This window comes from Ictidomys tridecemlineatus, chromosome 5 (assembly GCF_052094955.1).
Source record: "Ictidomys tridecemlineatus isolate mIctTri1 chromosome 5, mIctTri1.hap1, whole genome shotgun sequence".
NCBI lineage: Eukaryota > Metazoa > Chordata > Mammalia > Rodentia > Sciuridae > Ictidomys > Ictidomys tridecemlineatus.
Window position 1 is genome coordinate 20,699,828 of NC_135481.1, and position 12,345 is coordinate 20,712,172.

At 31.6% G+C, this 12,345-nt stretch overlaps 1 protein-coding gene across 8 annotated transcripts in view; it reads left to right on the forward strand.

Annotated features, from left to right (window-relative positions):
* The window catches only part of Vps13c (vacuolar protein sorting 13 homolog C), a 180,383-nt gene that overhangs the window by 114,443 nt on the left and 53,595 nt on the right, over nt 1-12,345 (forward strand). For all 8 annotated transcript variants that reach the window (XM_078049526.1, XM_021727159.3, XM_005316641.4 and 5 more), the window contains 11 exons: nt 947-1,176; nt 2,390-2,482; nt 3,246-3,611; nt 4,030-4,116; nt 5,424-5,573; nt 5,736-6,000; nt 6,409-6,569; nt 7,502-7,623; nt 8,348-8,642; nt 9,919-10,308; nt 12,076-12,180. In XM_078049526.1, the coding sequence (XP_077905652.1) occupies nt 947-1,176; nt 2,390-2,482; nt 3,246-3,611; nt 4,030-4,116; nt 5,424-5,573; nt 5,736-6,000; nt 6,409-6,569; nt 7,502-7,623; nt 8,348-8,642; nt 9,919-10,308; nt 12,076-12,180 (2,264 nt within the window). The remainder of the gene's footprint in view (nt 1-946; nt 1,177-2,389; nt 2,483-3,245; nt 3,612-4,029; nt 4,117-5,423; nt 5,574-5,735; nt 6,001-6,408; nt 6,570-7,501; nt 7,624-8,347; nt 8,643-9,918; nt 10,309-12,075; nt 12,181-12,345) is intronic.

Sequence of the window (12,345 nt, forward strand, 5' to 3'; positions counted from 1 at the left end):
CATTGAAGAGCAATTGAAAAGATAAAATGAGACCTAGCATGACTACCCTATCACCTTTTAATACTTTAAAGTGTCAGAAAATTTACCAGTGTCAGACCTAGATGTATGCTGAAGTCACTTTCAACTCTGTAATTTTTTATATTCTAGCATTACCAAGTAAATCAGTGATTTTCTGTATTCATTTATAATTATTTAAGATCAGGCATTTTTTTCTTCCAGTGCAGCACCCAACAAGATTGGAAAACTAACTTTTATTGGCAAGGTCAAATGTTATTTTTCCATTTACTTTTAATGTTTCTTAAGTAGTAATCATTCTTGATAACTGTGTAGTTATTTACATATTAAATTTATTTATTTATTTTCAAGTTGTAATTTGGACACAATACCTTTATTTTATTTTTATGTGGTGCTGAAGATCGAACCTAGGGCCTTGCATGTGCTAGATGAGTGCTCTACCACTGAGCCACATCTCTAGCCCCATTAAATATATTTATATTATACATTATATGATACTGATTATATAGTTTGGGATGAAACCAAATGACAACAGTTTAACTGCTTTACCAGCATCTTTTTTTCCCCTGATAGTTCTTTCTCTAGTTTTCCCCTCCTTGCTGCTTCAGCATAGCATAATACATTATCATATGTGATACGAGCACATACCTTAATTCTGGCCCAAGAATTCCAAAACACCATTATTCCCAACTAAATCAAACATCAAAGTGAGAATGATCTTTTTTAAACAGGTTTCAAATTATGTTTTCTTGTACAATCAGCATTTGATAATATCATTTAATGATTAGTGTTGATAAACCAATTACTAGTATTAACTTCAACATATCCATCATGTTAAGAATATTGAGAACAACTTAGTAACTAGTAAATGAAGTGTAGATAAGTGAAAATTTACTTAAAAAAATTTTTGTTCCCTTTTTTGTTTCTTCAGATGATTCTGTAAGACCAAATATAACTTTAAAGGCCATGATCACAGATCCGGAAGTGGTGTTTGTTGCCAACCTGACAAAGGCTGATGCTCCTGCTCTGACAGCTTCCTTCCAGTGTAACCTCTCTCTGTCAACATCTGAACTTGAGCAAATGATGGAAGCTTCTGTGAGAGATCTGAAAGTACTCGCTTGCCCTTTCCTCAGAGAAAAGAGAGGGAAAAACATTACCACAGTAAGAATTACCTTGGATCATAATTTTGAGAAGGGCAGAATCCTAAGTAGGAGAGCTCTTAAGGACTTTACAGATTATTTACTAAAACCTTGGGGTTTTTCAGATAAGGATACTAAGTTCCAAAGATGTTAAATAACTTAATTATAGCTGCTGGTAATAAAAATAGGAGTTGCCTTCAGACTAGTTTTCTTTATATTATCTTCTATTAAATAGTATTTGAATTGTAGTACACATCAGTATTTTTTGTTTTAGCTATTGTTTTGTTCGCTGTGGTATGCCCAATAAGAGAATGAATGAGTATTTAATCTTGAAATGAAAAATTTAGTTGGAGTCAGAGAACCAAAATAGATGGTGTTCTTCTGTTATTAAAAATTAATTTCAGTTATTTTCATATCATTATTGAAAAATATGATTTTAGTTAATTAACAATTAACACCAATTATTTTTTAATGTTAGTGATAATTTTTATGATAAAAGGACCACTGTTATTTGACTCATTGGCAGTGTTAGTTTAAATTTTTAAAAATTTGTGGGCTGAGAGATTTGCATAAAAATATAGTTCTAGGCTTCATCTATACTTTATCATGAAATGTTCTTTGACAGATCATCTTTTGATATGTCACAGAAGGCTTATAGTAATCACTTCATTGAAAGCTCATCCTAATTTTTTCAAAATTATTATGCCATAGTAATTACCCCATTTAGTTTGGGGCAAAATTATTTTGTTTCTTTAATTGTAAATAAGAATATAGACTTCATCATTTTAATCAGTTTTGAAGATTTGAGATTCATTCTAATAAGGACTTTTGGTGGTATTCAAGACTAAATTGTTAATTATCTGAAAATGGTCATTTATCTACCTTACTACAGTTATTAGTTCATTTTTATAGATATCTCAAAAATATATTTTACAGAGGGTATCAATGAAAATATTTTAGCAAAAGGAAACATTTTAAACTTCTAATAATTAAAGTTGCATTGTTACTTAACAATTTAGAATGAAAAAAGTTATGAGAACTGTTAAGTGTTCTTTAACAATGTTCATAGGTTTGTCATAGTTCACAGAAGCCCTCCTACAAAGTTCTTAGTTAATTTGATTTCCTTTTTTGCTTTTAATAGTAAGCTTGAGTAAGAGGTAGCTCTCATAAGGGTCTGTTACACATTTACTGAAACTGTTACTGAGGAAGTGTGAATTTCATTTATTTGTTTCTAGGTCTTACAGCCCTGCTCATTATTTATGGAAAAATGTACATGGGCCTCAGGAAAACAAAACATAAACATTATGGTTAAAGAATTTATAATTAAGGTTAGTACCTATCATGTTCTTTGGGTGTAAATTCTTATTTTTCTAACGATGTTGTGTATTTGCAGTTACTTAAAATGGTATCTTTTGATGTCTGTTAACACTCCAGCATTGTGTTAGTCATCTTGAAAAATCAAAGACCTCTAACATTAAAAGACATTTCTTTAATGTAAATGTTTATTTTGATTTCCTTTGAAAGGATACTTTTTAATATTTTTTAAAGATCAGAGTGGTTTTCTCAATTATATTTGCATGCATGTGGAGGGGAGAGGAGAAATGGGGAGAAAAAGAGGGAAGAAAGGGTGGTGAGATGAGGTTGCCATTACTTCATTTGAAATAAATTACTTTTAGACTTTTATTTGATATAAAATTTGAATCAGTTTAATAAGTGAGTGATTAAATGCTTTATTTGACTTACAAAGTATTTGTAATGACAGGTATGTGCTAGAAATAACTTTTTATATTTTGCTTTTTTAATTTAAAGGATTGAAAAAATTCTCTATTCTTCAGTGGCATTCAGATTCTTTAAATATGACTTTGTGCCCAGTTACAAATGGAAATTCAGAATGTTTTCTGAAATCCATTTTTCTTTCTTTCCAAAGGATACAAAAATTAGATAGTTGATGCCAATAATATGTTTTCTCTAGCTGTGAACTTAATGTATTTAAAATTTTAATTAATTTTTAATGCTCTATCATATATGTATTAATTCTTCTCATCTGGGAAAGAATCTGTTCTAAATGTTTTTCTGCTTTCCTTTATAAAGATCTCACCCATAATTCTTAATACTGTGATGACAATCATGGCTGCTATGTCTCCAAAGGCAAAAGAAGATGAATCTAAAGACATATCTAAGGAAATGGAAAATCTTTGGGATGTCAGATCTATTAGTGATTATAACTCTTGGTTTCTTGGTGTTGACTTCGCAACAGAATTAACAGAAAATTTCAGAGACAGTGAACAACCACGGATAGAGGAAAATTGTGCTATTACTGTGGAGTCAGTTCAGATTACCTTAGAATGTGGCCTTGGGCATCGAACAGTACCTTTATTATTGGCAGAGTCTAAGTTTTCAGGCAGTATTAAAAATTGGACTTCTCTGATGGCTGCTGCTGCTGACATGACACTACAGGTATGGCTACATCATTTAGAACCTTCAGAGCCAACTTCTTGAAAGTAAAATTGCAGAATCAAGAGATGAGATTTTTTGTTGCTATTGTTTATGCATGGTAACAACAAATACATATGAATAGATAATATATTTTTTTGTTTATGCATGGTAACAACAAATACATATATGAATAGATAATATATTTTAACATTTAATTTGTATAAATTTATGTATAATTGTATTGTGAGAATTGATTTTAAGAAATCTTTGGCTAAATAATTTGTTTAAGACAATAAAGAAAGAATAAAGGGAAATACACTTGACACTTTTTGTATCTTTCAGTGGGGTTTATAAATGGTTTTTGACATTTTTTTTCTATGCTGGTTACAGAGTTACATAATTAAAGTTGAAAGACTAATTTATAATTCTGACTTTTCAGGTTCACTATTACAATGAAATCCATGCTGTGTGGGAGCCACTGATTGAGAGAGTGGAGGAGAAGCGACAATGGAATTTAAAGGTTAATGTAAGGAAACCATAAAATATTTTTTGTATAGAGTGACACTCTGTATATTTATTAATATTTTTTAGTTCAGGGATTCGCAAGATGCAGTCTAGGATCCTTGAAGCCATTTCAAGGGGTCCATGTGATTAAAACTCTTTTCATGGTAATACTCAGGCATAACATATCATTTTTGTCTTCATTCTCTCATGAATGAACTATGGAGTTTCCAAGGGACTTCTTGAATACAATATTGAGCCTGATTGAGTACAATAGAAATCAGAGTTCATCTCTTAAGGCAGGTGCTGAAGAGATTTGTAAATGCCCCATTTCTCACTACTTATATATTTTATATAGTTATTTTTCATTAAATAATTAAATCTAATATTTTCAAATGTGTATTAAAATCCTATATTTTCATTTTGAATAGTGTGGATATAGGTAGATGTAACTCAGATAAATTTAGAAGCTCTTTGAGATATTCAGTGATTTTTAAGAGACAGACCAAAAAAGTGGAGAGAGAATTTTATTATTATTTATGAACAAGTCTTTTGTATTATTTCTTTATGGTATTACTTGAGAGCACTTCAGAAGCCTATATACCAAAGCACATTTTTCTAGAATAACGGGAAGGTGTTATATACTCTGAATAAATTGTCAATGCAAACTCCCTAGGAAGCCTCCTGACTGAGGAGTTGTGCACTGAAACTGGCATAGCCAATTCTTTTCTTAAAGTTGAGAACTCACTTAACTTGTAATCCCAGTTTTCTTTGAATGAAGTAGAAGTGGTATTTGTCTCTCTGATGTAAAGAGGCTAACAAAGAATGTTTTACAGCCTTTTGAAATGTTATTAGAATAAAAACATGATTGTGATACTGCAGCAGGTTGAATCTGATGGCTGGTTGAAAGCTAGTATTACTTTTGTATATGTGTTAATTGTAGAAAACAGAAGGAAAAAACTTATTTCCAGATGATACCACCATATAAGGACTAATGTAGACTTTGGGGCTGTCTTAGGTTGCTAATCAACACATAATCATCGCTTAGGCCACACTAAGTAATTAGTTGTACTCTGGGAGATCCACAGGAGGCAAATCTAGTAGCTGACTTTGAGTGTTTCATGTTATGGTTCTAAAAAGCATCTTCCCATGGATTATGCACTGAAAGAAAGATTTCTCATCTGCACTAAGTCAGTGGGAAGCTCTGAATATTTTTGAAAAGTGAGACTTGAAAAGCATTAATGTAAAGCAACCAATTTAGAGGAATTTAATACTATATTTTAATTTTATTATTGACTGATAACTTAAATTTGTTATATTGTTTAATTACAGGTAAAGAAGAACCCAATACAAGATAAAAGTTTGATGCCAGGAGATGATTTTATTCCTGAGCCACAAATGGCAATTCATATTTCTTCAGGAGATACAATGAATATAACAATATCCAAAAGTTGTCTTAGTGTTTTCAACAATTTAGCAAAAGTATGTTTGATTCTTGTTTGGAATATATTAAATAGAATTTGAGAATGAAACATGTATGGATATTTTTTGTCATCAAAATTAGTTAAAAAATGTGTAGTAGTGGTAAAATGTTTGAAAGAAATATACATATTGTAAAAATGATGATGATTTATTCCTTTTCAGGGTTTTTCACAGGGTGCTGCTTCTACTTTTGACTACTCCTTAAAAGACAGGGCTCCTTTTATGGTAAAAAATGCTGTAGGTGTTCCCATTAAGGTACAACCAAATCGTAATCTCAGAGTGATGGGCCCCCCTGAGAAAAGTGGCATTTATGATGTGGATGCTGGTCAGAACTTGGAGCTGGAATATGCCAGCATGGAACCTTTACATCAGGGGAAAGTGTGTGTACTCAACCGTCAAGAAAGCTCCTTCTTCACACTGACCTTTGGTATGCTAGTTATTTTATGAGTGTCTTAGGAATTGCTGTGGGCTTATTTTTGATAAGAGATAAAGAAACATTTTGCAGCAGATATCTTGGGAGACAACGTTTCTAAAGGCTTAGAGTAAATAATTAATAAACTAATGTCTTATTTTCTTCTAAACTTGAAAAAGATTAAACTCAAGAAATACTTTGCAAAACTAGATTATTTCAATGTTCTTTAGTAATACAACTTATAGTATGCTTCAAAAAGAATAAGATTTCAATGAGAGAAAATAATGATATTCTGAAGTTCTAAAATATTGACAGTAATTACTACTTTCTCAAATTCTATAAAATATTCATCATTATTTTAAGGTGCTGATGATTATTAATGAGTAAATATTTGGACTTATTTTCACTTATGCTCTGTCTTAGTACCGCATGGATACACAGAAGTTGGAAACATCCCTGTTGCCAGACCTGGACGACGATTGTACAATGTACGGAATCCCAATGTCAGTCATTCTGATTCAGTCTTGGTACAGATTGATGCAACTGAAGGGAATAAAGTAATTACCCTGCGTTCTCCCCTGCAGGTAATGCTTTAGAGTGAATTGTGTCACTTTCTCTAAAGCAGAAAATATTGTTTAGCCAAATAGAAGAATATATAGTAGAACTTCATTATAGTGCACTGAAAAGGCTCCTACTCTATAACTTGATTTTGTATTATTCTTTATTTTAAATGTCTGATACATTTGTTATCTCCTGCTTTTAAATTAATGAAATTGTTTTGTATTCTTTTAAAAATTCAGAACTGAGGAATATTGTAATTATAGTTAGTTGTAGAATAGGATAATATTTCATTCTCTTTGTACAATATTTGGAATCACATTTTTCAAGTGCATATGAAGAAATATTAGAATTATCTACTTTCCTGAAAAGAATTTAGCATTTTAATCTATAAATATTTTTTACTTTTAAAGCTTTATTAAACATTTTTCTTCTTTTGTACATTATTATATTTTGGGATCTGATCAATATATGATCAGCAAAAGGACATTTCTTCATTTCCATAACATCAGATAAAATTGAAAAGATTTCAAATTTTGGCAATTAATCTCTCTTTATTATTGATTCCAGAAAATATACTGTAGTCAAGAATAGACTTATACTGTACTTCTCAAATAGCTTTTGCTCTTCTATTTAGTTTAGTCATATGATGCATACATAAATGGTTGTAATGGAGAAAATCTGACTGAAATTGTCAAAGAGCAATGCATATTTGAAAGCTAGTATGATAAACTAAAATAAACATAAGCATGTAATTATAGGAGTATGTGAATATCTTAATTTTTATTTAGATCTCAAGTTTAATATACATAAATTGCACTTATCTATCCTAAAATTTTCAATTACCAATGAAAATTCCAATATTGGGTTTGAAATCTTCTAGACCTAAAAGTAATTATGTGCAGCTTTTTAATTTGTTTATCCTTTTTAAACTATTGTATGTCCTTTTGTCTAACAGATTAAAAACCATTTCTCTATTGCATTTATCATCTATAAATTTGTCAAGAATATTAAGCTATTGGAGCGCATTGGAATAGCCAGACCTGAAGAGGAGTTCCATGTTCCTTTAAATTCATATAGGTAGATATTTCATTGAATATATAAAGCTTTAAAAACTTTATAATATATATTTTGAATTTTATGTTTTGTTTTTTTGTTTTGTTTTGGTTTTTGGTTTTTGGTATGGGTTATTAAACCCAGAGGTGCTTTACCACTGAAATACATCCCCAGTCCTTTTTCTTTCTTTTTTTATTGTGGGGCAGTGTCTCACTAAATTGCTGAGTCTGGCCTTGACCTTGTGATAATCCTCCTTACCCTCCAGAGTCTCTGGGATTACAAGCATACACCATTGTGCCTGGCTAGGCATCTTTTTTCTGGAAAAAAATAACCTTATATTTTTATAATGTAAGAGCTATAAAAGCAGTTTTAGGTTTAAGACAGTTTTTAAGTACAGAAAAACACATTTATATTATTAATGAACTTGCAAGATGAAATGCCTTCTTTTTATATATATTTGATGTTTTAGAATTATCTGAGATCTATATTTATCTGACTACCTTTGTATTTGAAATGAAAAAAATTTTACATTGCCCTTGTTTACAGAGTGCTTTTTCCCAGAAAGTTCCTCTGTGAGTTAGACGTGTGACTGTGGGCAAGTTTCCTAACCTTTCTTAGCTAAGACTTCCTAACCTGTAAAGAGAAGAATAATAGTACCTATTTTGTAGAGTTATCAAGAAGATTTAATGAGATTATTTTTCTTATATCTCAATTAAAACTTTTTCTTCCCTGGTTTCTTTTTCTGCAGATGTCAATTGTTTATTCAACCAGCTGGAATCTTAGAGCATCAGTACAAAGAATCTACCACTTATATTTCCTGGAAAGAAGAACTTCACAGAAGCAGGGAAGTCAGATGCAGGTTGCAGTGTCCATCAGTGGAAGTCAACTTCCTACCTCTCATAGTGAATACAGTTGCTGTGCCTGATGAATTAAGCTATATCAGCACACATGGGGAAGATTGGGATCCAGCTTACATTATTCATCTTTACCCTCCTCTCACTCTGCGGAATCTTCTCCCCTATTCTTTAAGATATTTACTTGAGGTATATTTCTTGTTTAACTTTTATTATTGTATAAAATGAACTCTAGTTTTGTTTTATAGCATTTTTAGTTGAAGTCCGTGTTTTATATAGCATAGTTGATAATGCTTTAATAATATTAATGATAGCAAAAAGCAGCATAGCATTCATATGTCAGGAGCTGTATTGTGTACTTTACATGTATTGGCATGTTCAGTCTTTACAGTAACTTTTTGTAGTAGATACTGATGAGGAAACTGAGTTACGGAGAGGTTAAATGATTGGCCCACCAATCCATATCCACTTAGTATTTGAGCCAGGATTTAAACCTAGGCACTTTAGTTCCTCAATCCCTAATACTTGTCCTTACTACATCTGTCAGAACCATAGTCATCTTTTCATTCATTAAGTAAAATTTTATTATCTAAAGGGGTGAAAAAGTCAATGAGAAAATACTTCATCTTAAAGTTTTTATTTAAAAGAGTTAATATTATGATTATTTGTTCTATAGTTCTAATGAATACAAAAATAATTACTGCCTTAAATAGTAAGAAATATTTTCCCTAGTAGTGGGGTATGAGAAATACTTTCGAATTTATACATGCTATGATATTTTAAAGTCATAGTGTATGGAACCTCAATTTTTTTTTAATCTAACAATGAGCTATTCCTGAGTTGTGCAGACAAAAATTAATTAAATGAACTAAATAGTATTTATACAAAAGACAGTTTTAGTAAGAAACCCTGATTTATATTTTGCTATTATTTATTTTGAAAAAATTACACCATAGATAACTTGTCAGAGTAGTTCAATATCACTTTCCATATTCCATCCTTATGGAACCATCAGGTGTAATATTTAAATAGAGGATGAAACTGAAGCCCAGGCACTTAAGTGGCTTATTTAATGATGTAGCTCTGGTGGACAATAGCCAGGATTTCTGAATCTAGCCCAGGATTCTTGACATAGATATGAGTATTTTATCAAAATTTATGATTGTTTGCCTATTAATGGCCAAAAGACAGTGCTGCTTGTGGCTATGGCATAGTGTTTTCTTTTTTGTCCTTAATAATTACTGGGTTGTCATAATATTTGAACAAGGTTCTTTTTTTTTTTTCCCAATCCTTTTTTATTTTATTTATTTATTTTTTTATTGTTGGTCGTTCAAAACATTACACATGAACAAGGTTCTTGTTTGAAGAGTTGGTAGTTAATTTAGCATTTGTATAAAACATGGATTTTGCTATTTCAAAAGTTTCAAAAATTGCTGAGCAAATTTTTTTGTGTGTTTATTTTTAGGGAACAGCAGAAACTCATGAACTAACAGAAGGCAGTACTGCTGATGTTTTACATTCACGAATCAGTGGAGAGATCATGGAATTAGTCCTGGTGAAATACCTGGGCAAAAACTGGAATGGACATTTCCGCATATGTGATACACTTCCCGAATTCTTTGTTGTGTGCTTTTCTTCCGACTCCACAGATGTGATGACAGTCGATCTGTCCATACATGTCAGGCGAATTGGCAGCCGATTGGTGCTCTCTGTGTTTAGTCCCTATTGGTTGATCAACAAGACTTCTCGTGTTCTTCAGTATCGTTCAGAAGATATTCACTTGAAACATCCAGCTGATTTTAGGGACATTATTTTATTCTCTTTTAAGAAGAAGAACATTTTTAGTAAAAACAAGGTATGTTTCTGTTCATAAAGCAAGTTTAAATAGGAGAATCTCTTTTCTAGAAACTTGGGAACCTGACACTATGCTTCCCTGTTTATTTAAGTACCATTGGTATGAATTAAGTCCAGTGGGACTTTAAGGAGTGCAAAATCAAGTGTGATGGTAGGAACAACAGCAGTTTGCTAAGACTCAGTTGCTCTTTCTCTCCTATCTGTAGCATTACTTCTGTTCTTAAATTCATGACAGATAAAATAGTTTTATTTCATATACTTTTCTGGTGATAAGGCATTTCTAAAGATACGGTGACTGAATTTACTTATATTAGCTGAGTCTTCGGTGGGCAAAGCATTAAACTAGGGAAGAGAAGCCTAAAGCTTGAGCCTGATCTTTTATGTCCTGGTCCCTTCTTTCCTCTTCAGATGCACATCTGCCTTCTTTACTTTCCCAGGTGCTCACTTCTAGGCTTTTGCATATGCCTCACCTTCTGCCTAGACAGCCTCTTCCCCTACCCTTTTCCTGTTTCCCTCATCTTTCCTGGTTATCTATAGTTTGACCTTTGGCATTCTGCTTAGGCCTGATAATGTGTGAAGATTTTCTGACTCTTTTAAATAAATCTGGACATACCACTCATGTTCTCTCAGAATAGTTCTCAAATTTCATTATACATTAGAATGGGCTTTTAAAGCTATTTACTGAATTATGTCCCCCAAAGTGAGTTTGATTCAGTCTTTCTGAGTAGGGCCTGAGAGACCACATCCTTAATAAATACTTTGGTGATGCTGATGCTGCTGGTCTGAGGACCACTTTGAGATCCACTGTTTTGGAGTGGTGCTTATCTGTTTATGTGTCTGACCTCTGGTTATCCTCAGTTTTTTTTTTTTTTAAATAATCTAGTTGGGTAGATATGGGTGAGACTAAATCTGGTGCACAGGTATGTCTTCTTCTGTAAGACATTATCTAAATCCTAGTGTCATTATCTTCTCCTTGATAGCATTTTGTACCTTTTGTATGGCTCTTGTCACATTGAGTCTTGCATCATAATTACTCGTGTGTATTTCTTGTTCTCTGTTTGGTCCAGTTGCTCATTGAAGACAGGAAGTGGGTCCTCCTTTCTCCCATTCTTACTTTCACAATACCTTTCATTTAGTGCCTGCTGAATAGTATTAAAGATGAATTCTCAGAGTTCTCAAACTGTTAAGAATCTGTTAACTCTATATAATAAATCTAACACTGGAACATATCATTTTGCATTACAACTTCAAAAAAAAAAAAAAACAAAGTCTCTTCAGTTCACTATACTCATTGCTTAGGTAAATGGGAAAATCAGAGCTGTGCTGTGGTTGTCATCCCATAGTGTTTTCTGTGGTTCTGTTATTCATTTGCAGTATGGCTATCATTGTATTTTTGTGTCCTATGATACTGAAGAAATTTCTTGTAGTTCTTTTCATCAAATCAAATGAATATCATCTTTCAGGTTTTTTATATGATAATTTTTTTTCTATTAACAGTGATTTTAATATTGTTTCAAAAATATATTCTATACAACATTTTTCTATAATTGAATTTGTTCTTCTAAATCATTAAACATTATTCATAAAAGTAAGTTTACCATTGGGATTTAATTTCATACATTAGTTAAAATCATTCTGATAAAGGTTGATAATGATCCTAAAATATAATGAAATAAGATAATATCAAAAGTAATATTAAATGCATTTAAATTATTCATTTGTATAATTTGCTATACAAAATTTATGATGATTTTATTCTCTGTTACAGGTTCAGTTAAAAATTTCAACTAGTTCTTGGTCCAATAGTTTCTCATTGGATACAGTGGGAAGTTATGGGTGTGTGAAGTGTCCTGCCAGCAATATGGAATACCTGGTAAGAGTCGACTTGCCTATTTACCCTGGACTCCATTCACCATTCCCACAATTCAGTTAAATAGCTTAGGTCCTAAAGAGTACAGATATCAGAATTGAAAGTATTATGTGGAGAGGTCTCTCTTACCAGTTTCTTCGATCACTGTTAATAAAGCAGAAGTAGAAT